The sequence below is a fragment of the Corapipo altera genome, unplaced genomic scaffold (assembly GCF_003945725.1).
Source record: "Corapipo altera isolate COAL_440 unplaced genomic scaffold, ASM394572v1 44b, whole genome shotgun sequence".
Taxonomy (NCBI): domain Eukaryota; kingdom Metazoa; phylum Chordata; class Aves; order Passeriformes; family Pipridae; genus Corapipo; species Corapipo altera.
In genome coordinates this window covers 3,529,278-3,552,535 of record NW_020884932.1, presented here as the reverse complement: position 1 = coordinate 3,552,535, position 23,258 = coordinate 3,529,278, and the positions used below count along the sequence as shown (strand labels likewise).

At 35.2% G+C, this 23,258-nt stretch overlaps 1 protein-coding gene across 2 annotated transcripts in view; it reads right to left on the bottom strand.

Moving 5' to 3' along the window:
• Positions 1 to 23,258, bottom strand: part of KIF15 (kinesin family member 15) — a 37,149-nt gene that overhangs the window by 5,816 nt on the left and 8,075 nt on the right. For both annotated transcript variants that reach the window (XM_027659453.1, XM_027659452.1), the window contains exons 8-30: positions 22,898 to 23,107; positions 22,668 to 22,793; positions 21,155 to 21,277; positions 19,771 to 19,894; positions 18,434 to 18,525; positions 16,881 to 17,090; positions 15,620 to 15,797; positions 15,066 to 15,207; positions 12,555 to 12,696; positions 12,026 to 12,214; positions 11,049 to 11,156; positions 10,157 to 10,262; positions 9,475 to 9,640; positions 7,991 to 8,141; positions 6,898 to 6,983; positions 6,389 to 6,464; positions 6,027 to 6,113; positions 4,959 to 5,063; positions 3,980 to 4,102; positions 2,390 to 2,536; positions 1,349 to 1,453; positions 895 to 1,059; positions 333 to 439 (exon numbers count right to left, since the gene is read on the bottom strand). In XM_027659453.1, the coding sequence (XP_027515254.1) occupies positions 333 to 439; positions 895 to 1,059; positions 1,349 to 1,453; positions 2,390 to 2,536; positions 3,980 to 4,102; positions 4,959 to 5,063; positions 6,027 to 6,113; positions 6,389 to 6,464; positions 6,898 to 6,983; positions 7,991 to 8,141; positions 9,475 to 9,640; positions 10,157 to 10,262; positions 11,049 to 11,156; positions 12,026 to 12,214; positions 12,555 to 12,696; positions 15,066 to 15,207; positions 15,620 to 15,797; positions 16,881 to 17,090; positions 18,434 to 18,525; positions 19,771 to 19,894; positions 21,155 to 21,277; positions 22,668 to 22,793; positions 22,898 to 23,107 (3,068 nt within the window). The remainder of the gene's footprint in view (positions 1 to 332; positions 440 to 894; positions 1,060 to 1,348; positions 1,454 to 2,389; positions 2,537 to 3,979; positions 4,103 to 4,958; positions 5,064 to 6,026; positions 6,114 to 6,388; positions 6,465 to 6,897; positions 6,984 to 7,990; positions 8,142 to 9,474; positions 9,641 to 10,156; positions 10,263 to 11,048; positions 11,157 to 12,025; positions 12,215 to 12,554; positions 12,697 to 15,065; positions 15,208 to 15,619; positions 15,798 to 16,880; positions 17,091 to 18,433; positions 18,526 to 19,770; positions 19,895 to 21,154; positions 21,278 to 22,667; positions 22,794 to 22,897; positions 23,108 to 23,258) is intronic.

Below are 23,258 nucleotides of genomic sequence, written 5' to 3'. Positions count from 1 at the left end.
CTATCTACTGAATCCATAACTACATAAGAATCCATACTACTGAATCCATATCACAAGTGATATGGCAATATATAATACGCAGGAATGGCTATGCATATAATTATTTTACATTCTATTTCCATTTCCTTTATAAAACTTTGTTGCATTTGAGAATTTGTGATTTAAGGGCAATAAAGTTTACAAGCCAGTAAACAGTTTTCATAGACAAGTCTGAGTCAATCTCCACAAACACAAACAATATGTAAGACTGTATTTCAAATAAACAGTGTACATTTTATCTTGTTTAATTATTTCAAGTTAAGATAGATTTTTTGGGTTTTATTTAACTTTACCTGTTCTTGCCTGGTCTCTGAGCTTCTACAAGGCTCTGTAAACTCCTGTTGTTTTCCACCAATATCTGCATTTCCAGACGCAAGTTCTCCAACTCATTTAATTGTTCCTAAGCACGGAAAAAGAAAGAAGTTTGAAACATTTTATTTGAAGACCAAATTGCGATTCCTGTTTTCATTTCCAGCTGAACATGTTTCTGAGTAAAACAGAAGACAAAACTATTTATCAGAAAACAAGCACAGTTCTCTGCCAAATGTCTGGACTACCGTTCCATTTATAGTTGCATTAAAAACTTGATTTAAAATAAATCAGAAGAGTTTCAGCAGTAAAACCGATGTCAGCACTTGACATTCATGAACTCAAAACAACTCAGTTCTTGGGAAAATGAGATATGTTGACATCTCAAGCCAGTTGTCACATTTTGGGCCTAGGTAAAGGGAGGAACAAAACTGGCTTTCCTGCTTTAATAGACACACTACCAAGCAGAGCTCATTCAAAATCTAAACTCTGTATTTTGTCTTGTTTTAACCTTACAAATTGCCTGTAGAGATTAACTCATAGTACCTTCAGCCTTAGAATTTCATCATTTTTAGCTCTTCGTTCTTCATTCAGTTCATGTACAAGGTGCTCCAGATTTATTGCAGAAGCCCTACGATCAGCTATTTCTTGCTCATGAGTTTCCAAGAGCTTTGCCAAATTCACATCAAAATTAGGTGGAGTTTTTGGACACTGTCAAGTTAAAAGAAACAAACCAGACAAACTATTAGTAAAGAACTGTTTGCCCTATGTATTGGTTACATGTTTTAATACTTAACTGGAGACATATTAAAAAAAAATTCCTGGCAGACAAATCATCAATAATACAACTAAGTTACAAACTATGTGACTGGGAATTGACTATTCTTGATACACTGTAATTTTTGGTTCCAGTCTGAAGCCATGCTGTAAACTTTGTAGTTGTTTTTCATGTGTTTTAACAGGCATTATAACAAACATGTTTTTCTCACAAATGCCATACCTGAGGAAATGTTACTAAAGATGAGTCCACAAAGCAATCTATTTGCTTCATTTTTAGTTCATACTCATTCTTCCTGTTCTCCAGTTCCTCTGTCATTTTGTCCAACTATTAGAAACACCAGTAAGAATTAAATTAGCTCAAAATAAACACAAAATAGGAAAGAAAACAGAAGCTAGATCTCCATTTTGAGCAGGCTTAAGTACACCACAAGTTATTTTACATTAACTTAAACTTCATTTTTATAACTCTTGTATATTTAGCTAATAACTGTTAAACTTTCAATAGTTGTATGTAACAAGCATTTTTGAAAGATCTGTACCTTGTATACTGTGTAGTTAATCTGAATTTTGTTTGTGTTGCTATTTTATTTTCTTGCCTTACTAACACGGTCAACGTTTCAAAGGGCTTACTAGGACAGAAGAAACTATTATGAACTTTGTTGGCAAATATTACTGGTCAAAACATGATCTGATACAAAGATTTTTGAGGTATAGATTTGATCAGTTTCCCCAAAGAGAATATGCTAACTTGACAAAAGAACTCCTCTTTTAGATAATAACTTACTAGAGTTTTTGCCAGCATAAATATATTACATAGCTCTATGACAATTATGACAACTAGAGCTAAAATTTGGACAGAGGCTTAACATAGCTATTTAGTCTGCAAAAGCTCCAAATCATTCTCAGACTACAAAATTTATAGAGCTCAACACTTATGTCTGTTAGATAATGATATTGTTTGTGGATGAGCAGAGGAAAAGGTAGATGATACTGCTGATAACCTCAGGTTGCTCAGTTGTTACAGGTACTGATAATTTTACTCTGCTATCTCTAGACATCATTTCCAAAAGATTTAAAAGTTTACCTAGCCTTTGTTCAGAAGTTTTTAGACTACTATTTTGCTTTTACAAGAAGGAGCATTGCTCTTCACCAAGAGTATTGCATATACAAGATGCTGTAAAATTACATGTAAGAACTTTTCAAAAGCTAGAATTAGCTACAACTCCTCTCAATGGGCTAATTATCAAAATTTTTGTTTTACCTGTTCCCTAAGTTCCTGGATTACTGTTTCTTTCTTTGCTATGTCTTCCTGTGCACACTGGAGCAACGAATCATGTTTCTTGGAGGCCTCTGTCAGACTTATCAGCTGATCAGTTGTATAACGCAATTCTTCACACAGAAGGTCTCTCTATTTTAAGTCATTGGATCAGTAAAGAAAGAAGTTAAAGTTATTACTCTAAGTCAGTTGTTTTAAGGTGTTTTGTGATTGGTGTCAAGATTGCTAGCAGCTACAAGCAGCTCTCTTTTCCTTCTACTTTTTCATCATGAATTGTAGCAAGCATTCATCTATAAATTTCTTATTTTAGTATGTTTTCATATCCATGGTCTTGGTTGCAGAACAAAAATGAGAACTTTCCCACAGTATAGTCACAGTTCTTGTGGAAGATCTTTGGAATCAACCACAGTTTTAAAGTATAATATGTACTTAAAAAGAGATACAGTTCTCTGAATAAAAAGCCAGAAAATAACAAAGATTTTAATCCATGCTGGAGCGATTACAGCTTTTTTAGTGCACTCATATTCTGTAGATACCTCTGGATTTATTCTCCCACCCGATCTGATGGGGCATTATGCCTACACAAGGTGTGTTAACCTAGAAGGAGAAACTGAACTTGGTATTCTAAATGCTACCTTGGATTAGTTCTTCCTGTCCAGTCAAGAAAGCATGAAGAAATTAGTAGCTGAAGTACAAAGTCAAGGAGAAACACTATGATTTTATCAGGGGCCATATACACCTAAGGATAATACTGGATTAAGAACTAGTACTTCAGTTAAAAAAACCCACGTAAACAAAAACCCAAAGTGGTCCCTTTGGCAGACAACTCAGTTTTGGGTTTCAGAATGTGACATTTAGATATTATTAATAATGAATATAGTCTGTTTTTTCTTAAATAGATTTACACTATGTTCAAAGGGTTTTGAGAAACAAACACTTCTTTGGAAGACTTTATTGGTGCCATATGATTGACTAGCAAATCTAATGACAGATGATCTTGTAGAAATTACATGTAAGGAGGTGCTAGTGGTTTTGACTGATAGACACGTTCATCAAAATAAGGGTGAGAGTAGTAACAGAAAAGAGTTAAAGAAAGATACAATTTTAAAAGGCAATCCCACAGTTGAATCAACAATGCATCCTAAATCTGTTTCCAGCAGGTGGAGCTTTTAGTTAAAATTATGAGTAAAGAAAAGATGTTACTGAATATAGTAGCAGTGGGGGAGGAGATAGTGTTAAACATAATATATTCTTCCACCTATTTTAATTTCTCAGCTGCATCATCTAAAGCTGCCATTAAATTCAGCTGGTAATTCCTTAGTGGCCTTAACAAAATTAAACCAGGCTTTAAGCATAGGCTTTTATGAAGTAGCTTATAAAATATTTATGTCAAATAACGTGATAATTTAACAGAATTTGTCAGGTATCTCATGAAAAATTCTTTTAAGAACAGCTTAACTAGCTATAGTTGGAACTAAAATGAGGTTAAGTTTTACATGAATATTTTAAGCAAACGCACATCCAGCTAGTCTGGTTAAACAAACAATCATAATACACCAACATTAATGTTTTTACCTCAATGTTATCAGCTATTTCTCTTCCCTCCAAGGCTTCCTTCAGTTCTTCAATCTTCTTTTCCTGATCCTCTATGATTCCTTTGCTTTCTTCTTTTGCAGCCAGAACAATATTATACTTGCACTACAAAAACCCATTAAAATAAATTTTAGAATATTTTAGAAAAATGTTAATAAGGAAAGCTGGCAAACATAATACAAATAAATGTACATCACAAATCTTATGACAATTAGAAACATTTAGAAATCTGTGTCAATGACTAAAACCAGAACGATATATCACACTTGCTAAATTATACAAACTACGTTTTTAGAAAGTAGTTGTCAGAATGATAGGAAAAGATTATTAATTTAATGTTAATTAGTCACCAAAATACATATTACCCACTAAAACCATTATTAAAAGATAACTATATATATAAATTTGTCTCATCAACGTTCTGTCTGTAGAACCTTTTGAATTCGTAGTTCACACATAATATATTATCTGAAGCATTCTGTGGGTTGTTCCATCAGTTTGCAAACCAGACCTATTTTAATAAATCAGATGCATCATATTTATTCATAGTTATTCAACTACACAGTTTTAGTTCTTTATACTTGTTTTCAGATGTAGAACATAGTAATAACAGCAACATAAAAATTCACTCTCTCAAAAAAGAAAATAAATTTACAATTCAGCTTCAATTGTTGAGGTTTTAAATTGCCAATTTCTGAGAAAATCTAAATGTGACTGTCAGCTGAGTGTAGTTTACAAGATGTGAATAGGTCCCTTCAGAGATATGGCTTTTTACCCACCACATGGAGAGGGTTCCGTTTTCAAGACAGCCTTAGGCATAAAATGTTCAGAAGATTTCAACATGTCAAAACAAAGAAGTTTCCATCTAAAATGCTACAGCAAGTTATACTGTTTGAGACCCATGATAAGACATGTCATTTCTAAAGTATGATACCATGTCCTTCAAAATGACAGAACATACATTTATATCCTCGAGCTCTCTTGTCAACCCATGTATGGACTCAGTTTTATGATTAATTGAAGACCTCAGCTCCTGGATCTGTTTCATCAAGTCAGTTACAACTTCCTGAAACATAAAAAAAAAGTCAATCCTATAAAATACATATAAAATCTATATAATATATTACTGGACTTTTTTTGGTATATAATTTGTCAATCCCAAATTTCAAACAATCATATGAAAATGAGGCCTCAAATTGCACATGTAAAGGAATAACAGAAAATTTGTTGCTATATCACTGGCTTTTGCTCTAAGCATTTAAATAAAGAATTAAATAACCTGCTGTGTTCATCAGAAGAGAACACTGGCTCATTGATTTAGTATTGGCTTGTAATGGGTTTCTAATAGGAGAACAGAAGTACCGTAGTTTAAGGGTACATTTGGCTTGTAATGGAAAAAGATACATTCAAGAAACACCACTGCACTGACAATACCAGGTTACTCTGACCTTATGCATGTCAAATTTTTGGTTTTAGCATGAAAAAAACAAGGCTTATCATTGCATCATGCTGGGTAGTAAATGCACTATGTGGTTCCTTATGCCTGTTTTACATATAGGATATATACTTGCACTGGGGGAACTCTTGCTATTTAAGCTTTCATACACTGCAACAGCCTTTACATGAAAAAGTGCTTTGATTTTAATAATAAAGATACACAGTCACAATCTTAAGTCACCTTCCTTCCCTTTTCTATTTGTCCATTACAGCATGACTGGAAGACCCTATTAATCATGAGGGGAATTATGCACTGTTTAAGCATTGAATGTTTTGTCCAGTACACACCTTTACCTTGATTTTTTTGTTTAATCTTCAGTTAACTTGTGTTTTTTTTGAGTGCATATCAGTTTTCTACCTCCCTGCAAACTCCATGCTAGGGAAAGGCAAGATTTATTTTACCTACATATACAGCCAGAATTACCTAAGAGCACAAAATTACTAAGTATCACAGAAGGGCTCTGGGCTTTCAACTCTGCTACAGAACCATTACCCATAAAACTGTGTACCAGTAACAGAAATAAGCCTAAACCTTGTCTGTATCATTTGTCTTCTTCAAAGAAGCAATAGTCTCTCCAGCAGCAGCCAGCTCCCGTTCCAATGTCCTCAGTTTTGTTTCCTAGAGAAAATAATATTGTGAAGGAGAGTCTTTATTACCTTTGAAGTGTGTATTGTAAAGTCTCAAGTAATAAAAAAAAAAAAAAAAAAAAGGAAGTAAGTTGTTAACCTTACCAGAATAATAAAGCAGTAGCTTAACAAAATGATATGTAACCTGAGCAGTCTACATTTATTTGCTGGTAATCAATGGAACAGTCAGCACAGAAATAAAATTGCTATTAATGCACGAGCAAATCCATGAACACGCAGTTTAAATATTCAAATCTGTTGCTGTACCTGCTGCTCACATCGTGTCACCATTTCAGAGAATGGTTTCTCCACCTGTGCTTTTTCAAGTATTTTCAAGAGCTCCCTGGTGAAGAAAACATTTCTAGTGAGAAATATAATCAAAACATAAGAGAACTTTAACAAAATCAAGTTATTTGATTTATTCTTATATGGTTCTTATTTGCACTTAATTTATTTAAGAGTTCTTCAGTAATCACCTTCTCAGTGCTATACAAAAACCCAATAGTTTAGTTACACTGCTATCAGAGGTGGACTTTTATTTTTGACATGAAGATCTATACTTGCAATGAAATTACTTTTGTCATGTTAATTGAACACATTAAAATGAAGTGCTGTTCTAATTTGGATAAAATAAAAAAACCTGTTATGCAATTATTGTCAACCACCTGGGGAAAAACACCTCTACAAACAGGATCCTCATCTGAATACAAAACATAGCATGGGACAAAAATAATGCAGTCAAATGAAAATAAACCCCACCACTAATTAAAACTTACTTTGAATTGTTTTCTTTGTCTTCTTGTAATTGCAATGTTAGTTTTTCATTATGTTCTTTTTCTGCTTTCAGAAGGTGAAAAAGGTTCTAGAATAGCAAATATATGTTGCTATAAGAAGTTACAATAGAAGGTCTTTAGAATAATCTAAAACAAAATAAAAATCTAAACAAATTCTTAAGATGATTGAAACCTGCCTCCCTGCCATACCTTAATTTGAAACAGAAAGATCCTTAGCTTTGTTCTGGTCAAGTTCAAAAGTAAACTCTTATTCATATTAGGTAATTAGTTCTTTTCACCTGTCATTGATAATAATTTCATATAGCTATGATGTTCCTCATCCAAGGTTGTGAAGGCAGAAATTAGAATTTTCAATTGTAGATTAATTTAGGTGCATTTTTCAAATTCCAAGTTTGTTCAGAATATTAAATTATAAGGAATTTATATCAATAATTTTCAGTCTGTCAGCATTCCTTTAAACACTAAAAAAAGAAAACATATCAAGCTTCCTGAGCAGGCAGTGTATGTACACTGTGAGAAGCAGGCAAAATCATTTGCAAAAGCCCTTGAGCAACCTTATTGCTGTTTTGCAGTCACTGCAGTCTGACAGGCTTTCAAGGACAGCATCAACTAAATTGCAGGACAGTGATCCACCACAAGCCATAGATCATTTTAACAAGATCACATCCACTATGAAAATTTTTAAGAAGCTGCTTTGTAAAGATAGAATAAGTAGGCTAGTCCTGGCTAGCACTGAGATGAAAGGTCATCTCAGCATTTCAATGTCAGGATTCTTTTCCAAAGAAGTTTCTTATTCCTTTACTAATTAACCCATCTCCCTCAACATTTCCAGGGCAATTTCTTCAGTCCAAAACCTTACTACTTCACGATGCTATTGGATATTTCTTGTAGCCCGTGGTTGCAAAAATCTTGCACCAAGTTTGGAAAACGGTTTTGGGTACATCTTCCAAATGAAAGCACCAAGAAACCTATTATTACTGTGGAATCTATTATTAATGATATAATTGAATTAAACAGGAGTTAAACAATGTGGATATGGTATAATAAACTCCTTTGAAACCCTCAACTGTCTTACACAAAGCTCAGTTTTCATTGCTTCTGCTTCTTGTTTTCTGTCCTCAAGTTGTTGCTTCAGTTGATCCGTCTCAAACTTAGTTACTTCCTGCAAATTGTCATAGTCATCCTGCAGACTTGCTTTTTCTTCAAGAATCTTTTCATGTTCTAGCCTTTATTAAAAAAAAAACCAATAAAAACTCTGATAAGGTTTGTGTCATTATAAAAATACTCCAATCACTTGTACTTCAAAATCTTCACATAATATAGAGAGTACAGTTATTTTAGAAAGGAGTGACTGACATAAATGGTAACTCTCTTTTAAACTCAGAAACACCAAACTTCTGAAGGGCATGGGAGATTCAAGTGGCACTGGCAAAGAAGGCAGTGGACTTTTTCTGATCCCAAGAAATAAATTACTTCTTACAAAATCCTACTGAAATTTCAGTCCCTGTGTCTTGATAATGGAGTTCACCATTAAAAAAAAATATATCTTTTTTTTTAGGCAGTTGCTGGACAAAAGGTTTTGATAGAAGGATCCTCAGTATCAACATCTGCTTAGCTGATATTCAGGTCATCTATCCCATTTAAAATCTTTATACATTTTGGACAAGTTTGGGTTATTTTTCTCTGAATTGTTGCACTGAAAATTTACTTCAATTTGGTTTTTCACAAAAGTGAAAAGCAAAGAGGGGTAAAAGAACTGCTAGACAAGTGTTATGAGTCATGTTACTAAAGGAGGGTCTATAGAAAGAATACCCTCATTATAGGCAGTATTTCTGCTAACAGAGAAGGCATCAATGAAACTGTGGCATTTAGTTTCAATTCCCAGTTCCTGGTCTCACAATGCATACTCAAAAAATTACTTCAGCTAAGATGTGACCTACTGTAATGCAAAACACAGCTAAGCTTTCCAGGAAAAAAAACAAAAACCAACATAAAGTCAAAACACAACAAAATAAACAAAACCCAACAACAGAAGCCAACAAAACCAAGTTATGCTAATGATTCAAAACCTCATCTCCCAATAATAATGGCCATTATTGCAGAGAAGGTAATGAGCTTTTCTGGTTTCAATAATCAAACTTCAGTTGTTTTTTATTAATTTCTTTCTGCTTGTATTTTTATAGCAGCATCATTATGTCACCTAATTCATGTGATCAGACTGACAAATTCTGTCTCTTCAGCCACTTAACTTTTGGAGAGCAATGAGCTTATAGGTATATCCTACTTAATGGGAAAATGCTAAAGTAAGGCAAAATTAAGGCAGCCTCGTTTCATTTCTTTCTGCTAATTTCAGCATGGTTCCTCCCCATCATGACTCTGAAATAGGCATAGAAGAACTGAGCAAAAAGAAAGAATAAGCAAAGGACATAAGACATAAACAAACACAAAACAACGTTAAAGAAGCATGTAAAGTGCAAGTTCAGATGCAGGAGAGAAGGACTAAATCACTGTATGCATCCAGAAAGGATGTTAAGGCATTTTACCAAACTGCCAACATACCTCACACTGTCCAGCTGGAACTGTACATCCATATGTCTACCAGAAAGCTGACTCATTTCTTTCTCTTGTTTTTCCCTAAAGGCATTATATTCCAATTTTAGAGCAGACAGCTCCTTGTCTGCAGACTGCAGGACAATGCGCAAGTCATGGACTTCACTTTTTAATACTGTCAAAAAAATCCCAAATAATTTTCATGTTATTTGGAAAACTGTGCTAGGTATAGGACATGTAATGTTACAGAACCTGCTGGGAAGTCTTACAAAACTGCGCTTTTTCAGTGGAACTAACCTTGAAAGTCACACACAGAAAGGCTTTGTGAATGAAAAAGGTCAATGAAACATCGAGTTTAAGAAGTAAAGGTTAATCAAAAAACATTCCAGACAATACCACTGCATTTCCATAGACCAATAGAGGATTTTTCCTTTATCTTATTTAATATTTTCTTTTTAAATACTATATCCTGTACCTCCTTCACATTCAGACTACAGAGAGCCATTTTGAATATTGGGTACTGTGCAAGATATTCTGCAAGTATGAAAGATTGCTTTCTTAAAAAAAAAATAAAAAAATCAAACCAGTATGCCTAACAACCCAAATAGTTACTCAGCATGTGCTATTGTTGATTCAAAACAGTAAGAGACCTTAAAAGTTTTTATGAAATTTCAGTATTACATAGACTTACTATCAGCCTTGCTTTGACTGTCTTGAAATTGCTTTTCAAGTGATTTTATCTGTTCAAGGAGCTCCTGGCGCTCTTTACTCCAGTCATTCCTTTCGGATGAAAGAAGCTTGAGAAGAGAAGTAAAATTTTTAAATATAAGAAAGTGTAGGAGTGGCTAAGTCACAGCTGTAACAATAACGTAATACTGTGTTAAAGCATTTCATCACCTGACTATGAATGCAGAGCACATTTTTCTTTAAAATTAGTGACTCTGAAAAGCAATACACGTCCAAGGAAAAAAATAATTTATATAACTGAAGATATTACCTTATCTAAAAATTTCATTTAAAAGCAACCCACAGCTTAGGAGGTGAGATCTTCTCAGAACAGAGCTATCAGAAGTGAGACTGAGCGGGAAAGAATAGAGACCTAATTTCCTTTTCTATCATCAACCCCAGCGATTAAGCAGGACTTATAAATATTTGATAGATAGTTCCAATTGAGACAATTAGCATTTTCAGCATTCCAAAGTTTAAAATTTCCTTGTTACTAATGTTGTTTCCCAGAAATCATCGAGTTGGCCAAACCCAACCACAATAGGGTCTATTTGCTTATATTTAAGGTCAAGCAGGTCCAGAATCACAAGATTTAAAACCAAACTCAGACTTGCAGTGTTATGTTAAATGAATGTTCTCTGCTCACTCCAACTCCAGGGGGGTTGGATTAGATGGCCTTTGAATCAACCCAAACTATTCTGTGATTTTAAGTCCTTGCCTTCCTGCACAGCCCTGAGCTATGATGCTATGTAAATTTTTCAAAAGTCAAAATGCAAGTAACACTGCAGGACCTCACTAGACAACACAGCAGCGTGACTGTATTATATTGTTAAATGAGCCCTGAATTGTTCTCTCACCTCTTGTATTTGTGTAGAATGATGCTCGAGTTTATTAATATGCTGCTGGAGCTTTATATTCTTGCTTTCCTCTTCATCCAGCTTTGTCTGCATTGTGCTCAGTTGCTCCTGTGACACAACAGACAAATTTAGAGCACCCATCTTCCACTTATTCTCACATGCCATATGGCAGTCTGTGCATATTAAATATAAAAATGTCAACAGGTTTCTATTTTTATGACCTGAACCAACAGAAAACAGAACACTCAAAAAATAAACTAGTATCTGAAGTAGCTGATTTCTCCTATTGCTAACCGAACTGCCAAAACAGGAAAATCCATCAGGGAATACAAGGACTGAATCCTATAAACACTTACTTTTCAGACACGTGTTTATCTTGGAGAAATAAGGCTTTAAAAAGAAATTATTCAAAATATATAGTAGCTAAATTTCTTACAGGTTCTCTGCACTATAGTAAGAATCAAAGAGGGGGTTTGGCTATTGTGCCAGGGGTTCACATGCACCGAACTTCTTTCCAGCTTCTAGAGAGTAGTTCAGATAACTTTGTAGAGCTCTTCTACGTGACAAGACTGCCCATTACAAGGCAATTAATATTAACGGTGGACAAGCATTATGTGGCAGGTTTCTTAAAATAATGCTGTATTATATATTAAGCTTGTGTATTGTTCCAAATGTAGCTGTCACAGGACTCCTCAGGGACAAGTTATCAGGTTAAAAAAGTAAAAGCACAAATGCCGTGTATATCTTAAACTACTTATGATATTCAACTCTCAAATCCCCTTCAGTATTTTGTTGTAAATCCTCTTTCACGTACAATGTATAATTAGAGAACTGTTTCATGTTAAGTATTCATGAAGTGCTTCAGTTTCCCATGCAAATTAAAATATATTTGGTAAGGGGGAAGTATTTCATGCCAAAGCCCACCCTCTTATAAAGTTACACATGCAGACACTTCAGTTTTTATTCAGAACAATCACCTGTGCCACTCTGAGCTCCTCAGCAATGGCTTCATATGCTTGTTCACTCATCTCTGGAGGAACCGGCTCTTTCAGAATGTCATTCATCATCTCTTCAGAACACTGAAAATCTTCAGAATTATAATCTGGGCTTATTCGTGGCACTAGACGAGACCTTAGTTGGTAAGCTTTAGTTGGAGTGGTTATGCTCTGTTATAAAAGATTACAAAGAAGTCTTTATGTTAACTATAAAATGAAATCAAGCCTTTGTCTGGTATTGTGCTTCATAATTCTATAAGCAGAATAATGAAATAAAATGCCCGAAGTGGTTAGTTCTAAACCACTACCACTTTTTCAGATTTGTCATCTGATCACAGCAGCAAGTCATTCAGCTTAACACTTCAGAACAACAAGTAGCCTACGTGGTTTATTGCATATGGAGAACTCTCCAGAACACTAGCTGGGTTAAGGGATCATACAAATGACTGTCTGTATTCTCATAAAACTTAGGAGTAAGTATGTATGGCTTTAAATAAACTTATTCTCATACCTTAAGGCTTTCTCTATGTAGCTTTTGCAACTGAGACACTTCTTGGCGCTTGTGTGCTTTGGTTGCCTCCAGAATGTTTTCAAGATGTTGGTTTGCTTTGCGAAGGGATTGAAGCTCTGATTCCAGTTCCATATGCTTCTTCCTGTTTAGGAAGTATTTTACTACTGTCAAAACTATTCCAGCAATATGCTCTTCCATCAGCAAGAATACGCTGCAGCATTGCCAATAAGCAAACTGCAGCTGAACTCTTGCCCAAACATTGAAATGCACTCTTTCGAGAAGGAAGTCATCACTTCTGTATTAAAAAGTAAAAATAATGTATAGAAAATTAAAAAGCTAAGAAGCTTATTTGTGCTTGCATAATGAAGCAAGCAGATGGATAACTAAACATGTCAGAAAAAAATCCATTACACGGTAAGAAATAAGCTGAGAGCTCTGCAGTTCCTTTTATGAGAAAGTGATATCACCCATACCAATATGGTTTTCAGCTTTAAAAATGTTATCCAGTTATATGAGAAGTCTGAACTGGAGCTTGCCAGGATTAAAGAAAATCCTTTAAAGAGTTTCTTTTTTTTGGGAAGTGCTGCTCTGTTAAGATTATTTTGCCCTCCAAGAGTACTTTAACTGAAATCCAACAGTTGAGCAGAAATTTAGGAATACTTTTCATTAGGTATTTTGCAGAGTTACATGCTGTTACTGTGATAGTTGTGCATTAGTGACATAATGGTAGGGTCAAAGTCTACAGACAAATGGAAACATGCTATTTCATCTTCTGGCAGTTCTATCACTTTCCCTCATGTTTTTGGCATCTCCAACAAAACTTATGGAACAGAGTTCCGTAAGTTTAGTTCTGACTGTTATTAGACAGCAGAAAAATAAGTGTACATTGATTTTTGTGAATTGTTATCATACTCGGCTTGTACACTTACAGCATATAGTTACACCTGCATGTAAAATTAAGCATCCAGTTACTCCGAAACTGGAAACAAGTTCAAAATTTAGTGTAATTCAGTGACTCCATAGGCTTAAAAGCACACTGTTGTTTGACTGAACTCCACTATGAAAATGTCAGTAATTGATAATAAAATGCATACATACTATCAACAGAGCAAGACATGCACAAAACGTGAAATACATAAAATAGGAATATATTTAATGGTCAGGAAAATAAAGTAATTAATATATGAAGATACCAACAGACCATTGTAATTAAACATATGGGACAATTGATGAGACTGTTGAATTGATAACCTCAGTAAGTTGTAATGTTATTATTTATGAATTTCATAGGATTTGCTACACAGAAATCTAAGAATAAAAATACAGATTTGTACAATTGTCTGAGTAAGCAAAAAGAACATTAAAAGCTACTTTGCAAAAAAAAGTGGGGAGGTAAAAATGGAACTATCTTGTGCCTGATGCTTTTCAAATTACACTCTAGATTCACTAAAATCAATAAAAAGCAACAATGTTAGGTTCAAGCTAAAAATTAATACATATAAAAAATATCAGGTCCCTTTTGCTTTCCAGGTTTGCATTACATTTGCTGGAAATGCAATGGTTTTTCCTGTATCTCCAGTAATAAGACCTGAATTTTTCAGAAATGGGGTTAATCAAGTCAAGTCATGTTTTATTCACTTGCATATGAATATATGTACACTGAAGGTATTAGTCAGGCCTTTCACATTATCTTGTGCTGCCCTCAAGAAGAACAATGACAGGAAATTCTTCACTACATTAGTAAGGACAAAGTAGACCTTTATCTCATGGTTAGATATCAAAGCAAATGGACATGAATGTACTACTGACACCATGTCTTTGGGCTAATTTGAATTAAATCTCTGTTCCAATAACAAGTTTCAAGACACTGCTATAATGGCCTTCTTAAAAAAAAAATCTTTGAAGTAGAGACAAAAACATTAACTGAAAGGTTAGCCAGAATTTTCTGGGGTACTTGGATTCTACATTTATGGTGACTCAAACTTGCATTCTTAAAGTGGTTATATTAAAAAGTACTGTTGCACTAAAACAAACCCCAAAATACCCCCTCATGCTCCCTCAACCCCATCAACTCTTAGTTCTTGTCACTGCTTTCATCTGTAATAATTCAATTATTAAAAAATACTTGCTCGATGTGGAAACTAAGCCAAACTCTCCCTGTGTTGTTAAGCAGGTGACTATCAGAATTTCAGGGTATGTCCAATCTCCTGCGTGTTGTGAAGTATTTTTTTTTGCATCTTAGTATAAAGAGTGGCTTTGGAAAAGACAAAGAAACCTGCAACAGTGCAGCCATGCCTTCAGATTCAATCATGGTTATTCCCTAGTCTGGGAGGAACCATGTTCACCAGGAACACATTCTGTGAGCATGGCATTGCTCTTAACCTGGCCCTCTCTTTGCAAAGAACAAATTTAGACTGTATGTTCAGGATTCGACATTAACTTTTAAAAAGCAGTATAAATAATTACTTAAAGACCTTTAATTACAGACAATTCTACACTGTTTTGTCTCACTTGGTTAGCTCTTTAAATTCTTCATATTCTTGCTTTGAACTTGCCAGTTCAGTTTGAGTCTGTAGCAGGCGTGCTTTCAGCCTTTCAACAGATGCCAGAGAGTTGCCTTCTGCTGGTATGGTGGTGGAATATAAACGATGACCTAAAGAACAAACATATACCCTCAGAAATCACAGAGCAGGTCAAATATCTTAAGTTTTACTAAAATGAAAGCATTAGGGCTTTTGAACAGCATAGCGGCAATTAAATTGACGAAAACAGGTATTAGCAGCAGTCCACATGAAAACCAATAGACTAATTAATATTACTGCAGTCTTCATGACAACTAAAGAACACAAAATGAGATTATAAATGGTGTTCACAAGATGCAAATCCAAATTCCCTATTGCTTGAAGGCCACTATGAATAAAATGAAGTAAACTTGTTTTATCAGTCTTCACATATCACTTTGAAGAAGGCAAAAGTACATCGACAGTAATTTTCAACACTATGCAGCACACAATAGAAATATGGTAGTAAACTTACTTAGCTGAAAAAAATTAGCGTATTTTTACCTCCAGTATTTTTCTCTTTGGCTGAAGCTTCCAAAAAAGCTTTTTCTAGCTCTGCGATGGTCTGAGCATCAATTTCCTCAGCCTTTTTAACTGACTGTAAAGAACGAAGTTTTTTATTCTCCTCTCTGAGGTTATGGTTCTCCATGGCATACTTTGCAATTCGTGGGTGTTGTTCCATCTGTGAATATAAGCAATATTTTATTCAACAGTTTTTTCAGACAATGCTATACCTACCTAGCTGTTACTCTAGTACCTTTAATAAGCATTAAATTGTAATGGAAGAGGAAAAATGGTATTCCCGACAGTAGTTAAAACTGCCCCCCCCTTTTTTTTTTGTTTTCTTACTGCCTTGGAATCTACTCTCAAAACAAGACAGTGAGCTTACATCTTATGTGTTTACTCTTCCACTAGTAACAAAGCAGTAGACACTTTCCTTGCTGCTCTTGACATCCCTTTTCAGTTTCAACTTTGAGGTTTGGCTTTCTTAACACTGGCCTTGCATGCCATAGTAATGTTTCTATAACATTAAAGGACTGTCCTGACTTCTGCATTTCCCCATCCCATCCCTTTACTACAAAGCTCAGTTATGAGCTACAGATTCATGCTATTTTTTCAAGACATTTATTCCTTTTTCCTACTAGTGCTTGGAGGAAATTGTTTTTCAAGAATTTGCCTTCTCTCTTGAGCTTTTCTGTTGTTCAAAACAACTGCCTCACAAATGATATCACACCTACCAGATACCTAAATAACCTGAAGCTTTCTCTCCTGAAGCCTTAGGTATGTAGTTTGCTATTTGCCTTCTTCAAACAACTCCAGGACTACATCACCCCTTATTTGCCCATCTGGCATCTGTGTTATTATCCTTCAGAAACCTGTTGCATTACTTGCATCCTGCTTGTCTTTCCTTTTCAACAAATGTCATATAGCTTTAAGTTTCCTATAAGAATGAGGATTTGTCATTTCCATGAGTTGCTGAAAGGATATTTAGCCCTCTACCTAACCCAGAAAAGGTGGTCTGTGGCCAGCTCCCAAGCATAACATCATCCTTACATCACCTCTCCTCTTATGCAAACTCACAAGCTCTAAACCCACCCATTGTCCCTTTTGTAGGGAAACTCCATACATTTGAGATGCTCCTATAAAGGAAGCCACCACCCATCCTTTTCTTTCCTAAAAAGACTATCCACCCACACAGAACTCTGTTACACAAGCTATTCTCACGAAAGAAAATGGTTCTAGAAAAGAAAAACCAAAGACTTACCTGTTCTCTGAGTGTCTGCACTTCCTCCCTCAAGTCACTAAGGAGATCATCTTGCTCTTTTGGCAATAAAATTCCACCAGCCTCTTTATGTAATCTCTCCAAGCGAACAATATGGTCTTCCCGGAATTTAACTATCATTTTATTGGACTGAACAAATTTTTCCTTCTTGGCACACAGATCTTCTAGCTGAGCAACTTTTTCTAATAAATTCTTGGAAAATACATATACAGATTAGTGGGAAAACAGCAGTTACACTAGGTGAATTTTTAAGGTGCACATATCTCATACATATGCACAGGCAGACAAACAATGCAAAACTCAGCAGTAATTATGTGAATACACAGACTATCATTTACAGCAGATTCATAAGAGAGCAAAGCTCATAGTAAGAACCCAAGTTACACACCCTATTGCAAAAATTGTACTTAGAAATTCCAATATGATTGGGTAGACTAAGTATTCCGTTAAGCACATCAGATACACACCACTAGAGTGCCTGTTTCAGTTAATTTTCTTTAAAAAAAAAAAAGAAAAATAAAATCCATTTTGGCTGTTTCAGTATTACACCATGACCGAAGCACAGTAAAATGAGGATGACTGAGAAGTTTGCTTCAAAAAACACACTGTGGACCCAAATACTAAAAAGCACAATCAAAATTAAGTGAAATAGAAGTTTGTTGTTCAATTCAATTTTTTCTTATTAGAAAATCCAATAAACAACGCCCTAAAACTGAACATACTATGAAAGCTATCCTATGACTTGTTGGAATTTGAAAGACAGAATAGAAGCATAGAATCATTTGGTTGGAAAATACCTTTATGATCATCAAGTCCAACTGCGAACCCAGCACTAACCAAGTCCACAGCTAAACCACATCCTTAAGTGCCACATCTTCGTCTTTTAAATACCTTCAGGGATAGTGACTCAACCATTTCCCTGGGTAGCCTGTTCTAATGCTTGACAACTCTTTCAGTGAAGAATTTTTTCCTAATATCCAGACTTCTGTGTGTCTAAGTGATGTAGCAGAATGCTGACCATTACCCCTCGGATTATGGGGATTTCATTCTGCTTCCCATCCCTGTCTTCCAGCTCAGGTGGCTGGCTACCTGCAGAAAAACTGTTCTGGTTCTGTTAAAGACTCAGGCAAAGGTGGCATTAAGTACCTCAGCCTTTTCCTCAGTCTTTGTCACTATGTTTCCCCCTGCATCCAATAATGGATGGAGTTTCTCTTCAGGCCTCCTTTTGTTGCTAATGTATTTATAGAAGCATTTTATAGCAGTAGCCAGATTAAGTTCAATTTGGGCTTTGGCCTTACTAGTTTTCTCCCTCCATAACCTCATAACATCTTTGTAGTCCTCTTGAGCACTACAGATTTTATCTTAGATAAAAAACGTTTGACTAAGTTCCCTTGTTACTAAACCTTGTTAGCTTTGGACAGAGTATTTTTATTCAAACCCAAAGAAAATCATTAAGAGAGTCAGTTTCAATATGCTCACTGGTCTCTCACCAGAGTACCCTGAATGCACTTAGAAATATTAGTGTGAAATATTACCTTCTTTTCACCTTCTGATTTCTCCCAGAACAACATTGCTTCAATAAAATTGTTCATGTAATTTATGTTGTTCTTCCCTTTTTCAACAGCATCTGTAGGGGAAGTCAAAGAAACAAATGCCATATTTATTAAAATGCTAGTTAACCAGGTTTTGCTGCATATATAAAATGACAATTCTGTAAAGAACATTTAAATGAATTCTTCGAACAGTGTAATTCCTCTACAAATATCACATGCCATATCCAGAGCATACTGTGTAGACAGTAATTCCTAGTCACCTGCAAGTGCTGATAAAGAACAGAGCTAATATACATAATTGTATAATTAACAAAGTTGTGCAAGCATTGAATGGCCTTGCAATGAACTTTTATTAAAATGAAAGAATCAGTCCATTCAGCTAAGTATATCTATAAAATGCAAAATGCCTCTGAAATTAATTTGATAACACTAAGCCATTATTAGCATTATTAGTACTGTTTGTACATATTAAAAGTGGACTGACTGGTTTATGAGAAGGAAATTCAGGAAAATAAGCATGAATTATACGGACAATTAATGGCTTACTCTGGAAGGAAAGTGTCCACACAAGGGATTTAAAGGGTTTAATAATCCACTTAGAAATTAATTCAAAATAGCTTTTCTGAATATCCTCACACTGACAGGACTACTTATTTATGGAATACTAATCACCACAGTATCTAGGTGCATAATAACTACCCTATTGTAATTTAATATATTTTAAAATGACATCATGTTTTTAGAGTATCTAGCAAGCAGATTTTATATTTGTGTGATCAACTATTACAAACATAATTTAAATGCATAGAACAAACACAGCTCTGATACATTACGTTTTGCACAAAACTCCTCCTCAGTGTTTAAGCACCATCACTTGCTTTCCCTCAGAACTCTACTGCAGGTCTAAACATTGAGCCCTCCCTCTGTCAATATTTGTATATTTATGAACAGTGATTCAGTGTCTTATACCGTTACTGACTTGTTTTTACTGGTTAAATGTGTATGCAAGCAGAGAAGTACTTTTTCCTTAGGAAAACTCAACCACAGATGCTTTATGTTAGACAAGGCTTTCTAACTTCTGTAGTAACTTCTGTTGCTGTATCTTGTATTTCTTGGCAAGGTCAGGACAGAGTTCACTCAGGAACACAGTAGAAGTTACAACATTTACTACCTTGCAATCAAACATTGTAAGGTAGATAAATACAACCTCTGTAAGTCAGTTCCTACAAAAATATTAATTGTTCAGAAACTTAATGAAGGTCTCAACCCTCCAGGCTACAGACATAGCAAAATCTCTCTTCCTCACCCCCAGCTCTTACCTTGTGATACAGAAATACTGCGCACAGATGGCACTGAATTAAGTTGAGCAAGCTGCTCTTTCAACTTCTTGACCTCAGCTTGCAGCTGGCTCACATTTCCTTGTGTGTCTTCATTTACCACAGCCTTTCATAAACATAAGAAAATTAGGAAAAGGTAAAAATAAAAATCTTACAGGATAAAACTGATGCCTTAAGCCCCTAATGGTTTTTTATTTTTTAGTATTTGTAAGACTTGTAAGTTTTATAAGTAGGTTTGAAAAGCAGAAACCCTCCCTTCTTTGTCCCTTGTTCCTTTCCCTTTCCCTCCAGCACCCTTGTTTATACATTCCTTAACCCTCTTCCCCCATTCTATGCTCCCCATATCAGCCCTACTCCTGAATCTAATAGACATGTTTAGTCTTTTGTCAAGGCAAGGCCCAGATAGTTGACAGAACAGCATATCTGGGCCTAAACCACAGAATACGTCAAGAATTACGTAATTGTGTACCCTTTGTGCTCCGATGATGATGAAGATGATGAAGTAGGTGGTCCCAAAATGCACCCCAGACCCATTTTCAGGGGGTGGACCCCGGGGCGGTCCAGAGAAAAGGCCACAGGGTGGATACATCTGGGATTGGATGGATGATGTTATAAAATGTAACCTCTCGGGCACAGGGGCGCGTGTCTTGTAACATCTTAGCCTTGGCAAATAAACCCTTTCTTATCTCACCCCTAATTAACTGCTCCGGAGATTTTTTCAGCACCTAAATCCCACGGCAACAAACTCAGAGAACACCAAGCAACAAAGCTACTGAGAAGTCTTCCTATCTTAGGAAAAGAAGAACTTAGGGGAAAAGCAATGTTCCATTTAGTAAGAAACCAGTAAGCTGCACTTGAGATAGAATTAGAGGTTAAAGTATTTAATATTTTCTGCAGAATTTTGTCTGGAGCTTTTTGACCAACAAAGCAGTATACATCAGAGACAGTTTCAGCTAAATGCCAAGATACTTTCAAAACCCATGAGAAATTACATTTTGGGTACTAGCATATATGTAAAACTAGATAACTGAAATAACATTGAATCAAAATTTTTTATGACAATTTTAATTTTCAGTACTTTTTACTTTTCCAGTTCAATGCTCTGAGACCATGCTATTGTCAGCCATTATCTAGTTCCAAGATGTTGTCCTCTCTTCATAATCAAGAGCAAACAAGCCCTTTTCAAAAATAATCGGTCATTAAAAAAAATTAGAAAGCAAATTTAGTGCTTTCTAATAAGCTAAATCAATTTAAATTAGTGAAAGCACAGGAGTATTTCAATGAAGCTACCCTGCTTGCAGATATGCAGGCTAAATGACAAGAAATTGCTTGTTGCTCCAATAAACACATTGAGTAACTCTCTTACCTTGTTTTTAATCAACTTTGCTCGCTGAGCAAAATTGAGAGTGGACAGAGTTTCACCAAAACACTTGGATCCTGGATGAACATTTGCAATGATACACGTTTTTGCATTACCACCAAGGGAATCCTATTTAAAAACATGGAAGTTAGTCTTATATGCATGTTTTTGGTAACAATAAAAAACCAAGAGCTAAGAGCTCTAACCTAAGAGCAACTGTGTGTCATTTTGAACAAACTGCAGAAAGAATTTCATTTAACAAATATCCATGCTAGGTAAGTTTCTCAGATTTTATTTCAAATGTGGATATAAAGGATGTGACTGTAAACAAAGCCTTTATTTGGGTTTCCAAAACCTTGACTGTATTATTTAACAATTTGAGATACTTTTTACATCTGAAGAGCAGGAGAGGAAAAAACCCAAACAAATGGAAAAATATGCAGGGAATAAAGTAGATATTTCACTTTAATCTTGGTAATTGTTAGCACTACTTTGAACATCACCTAGCCTTGTAGATTGTTCCAATCTATCTTCTTCTGGTGGCAATTGCCAAACAAACAACATCACAAATCAACAGATTCTTGATTAAGGATATAAAATGAACCTATCCCTTTTACATGCACATCTCTAGATATTTCTGTGCTGTTAAACAAGTAGCTCTCAAATCTCTGGAGAAGGCAGCAGTTATACCTAAAACTAAAAGTCTAGTGATACAGAATAGTCCACAAGCCTAACATCATTCTCTCTCTCTCTCTAGCAGAGAAGGTCATGTTTATGGATTTCTTTGCAGTACAGACACCTAAAAAAAATAACCACTTAAAGTAGCAGCTCAAACAGTTGCAATTCTCTATGTATTTTGGATTGCATTGGAAGAACATAATTCTTCAGAGTTTCATGAATTTAAGATCTATGTAGAACTGGGATGGAATCATTGAGAAATTTTGCTGTGATCATAATATTGTGTTGTAATACAAATACTGTATTATGTACTATTACTATAATACAAAAATATATTACAGATATTCATTACTTTTCACAGAATTTTGGTGAGTCCATAAATCTTTGACTGCTTCTGTCTTTGTTTTCTGTTCATCTGGAAAAAAGCCTATAGGCCTATAGGAAATTGTAAATTTATCTAACTCTTAACAGCAGATCAACACTTAAGCACAGGTAGGCTAATTCTGGAAAGCATGTCAAATGTTTCAACATGTCTCTAAATATTACATTTTGATACATAGTATTTCCCAAATTATAGGCAGGAAAATGTGTGCTTATTTTTCTTTAAAACCCGCAAATATGTGATAGGAGGTTATAAGCATAAATAAATTTGCCTTCAGTTAACAGCCATAAATTGACCAGAAGTCTGTTTAGGTTAAAAAGATATTTTTCAAGCTTTGTTTTGATTGCCCAATATTGAAGCAACTACAAAGTACTTGAGTTCAGCTTTTTACAGTAAAAAAAGCCAACCAAATATTTTTTCTACATTCTAAGTAGCACATAAAATCCAGATATATATTACCCGTAGCAGAAAAGTGAGCTTGGAATCCCGGTAACAAACGTGTCTCTGTTTTCCATTACCCACATCAACAAGTGCTGTGATTACTTGGCCCAGGCAACTTAGCGATCGATTTATGTTACCTGCTTCCTAAAAATGAAAAAGCGAAGAGAACAAAGGTGAATGGATTTGGAGGATGGAACAGGGCAGTACATTTGAAAAGATGAAGGTAGCAAAGACGTTACAGAACCAACCTTTAACCTCAGCCCTTCTGCATGGGTGTCTTTCTGTCTCTCGGATCCTGCCAAATCTACCAGGTTGAGCAGGGAAGACCGAATGTTAACAACCTCATTGTTTTTCTCCATGGATTCCACTGTGATAGTGAAAACTGCGTGTGATCTTGAGGATTCTCTGTTCATTGAGGTCGACGCTACACGACGGTTTCTCCAGCCCGTGGTTAATACCTAAGCATGACAAAGACAACAGATAATATCAAGTCTCTCAGACTGTAGTTTACACACAGGTGACAGAAGCAGTAGTAGGCATACAGTAGAGCAACAGCTTTCAAAAATCTCAAGAACAAGGACTCCGACTATTTTCCAATAGAAGTATTTT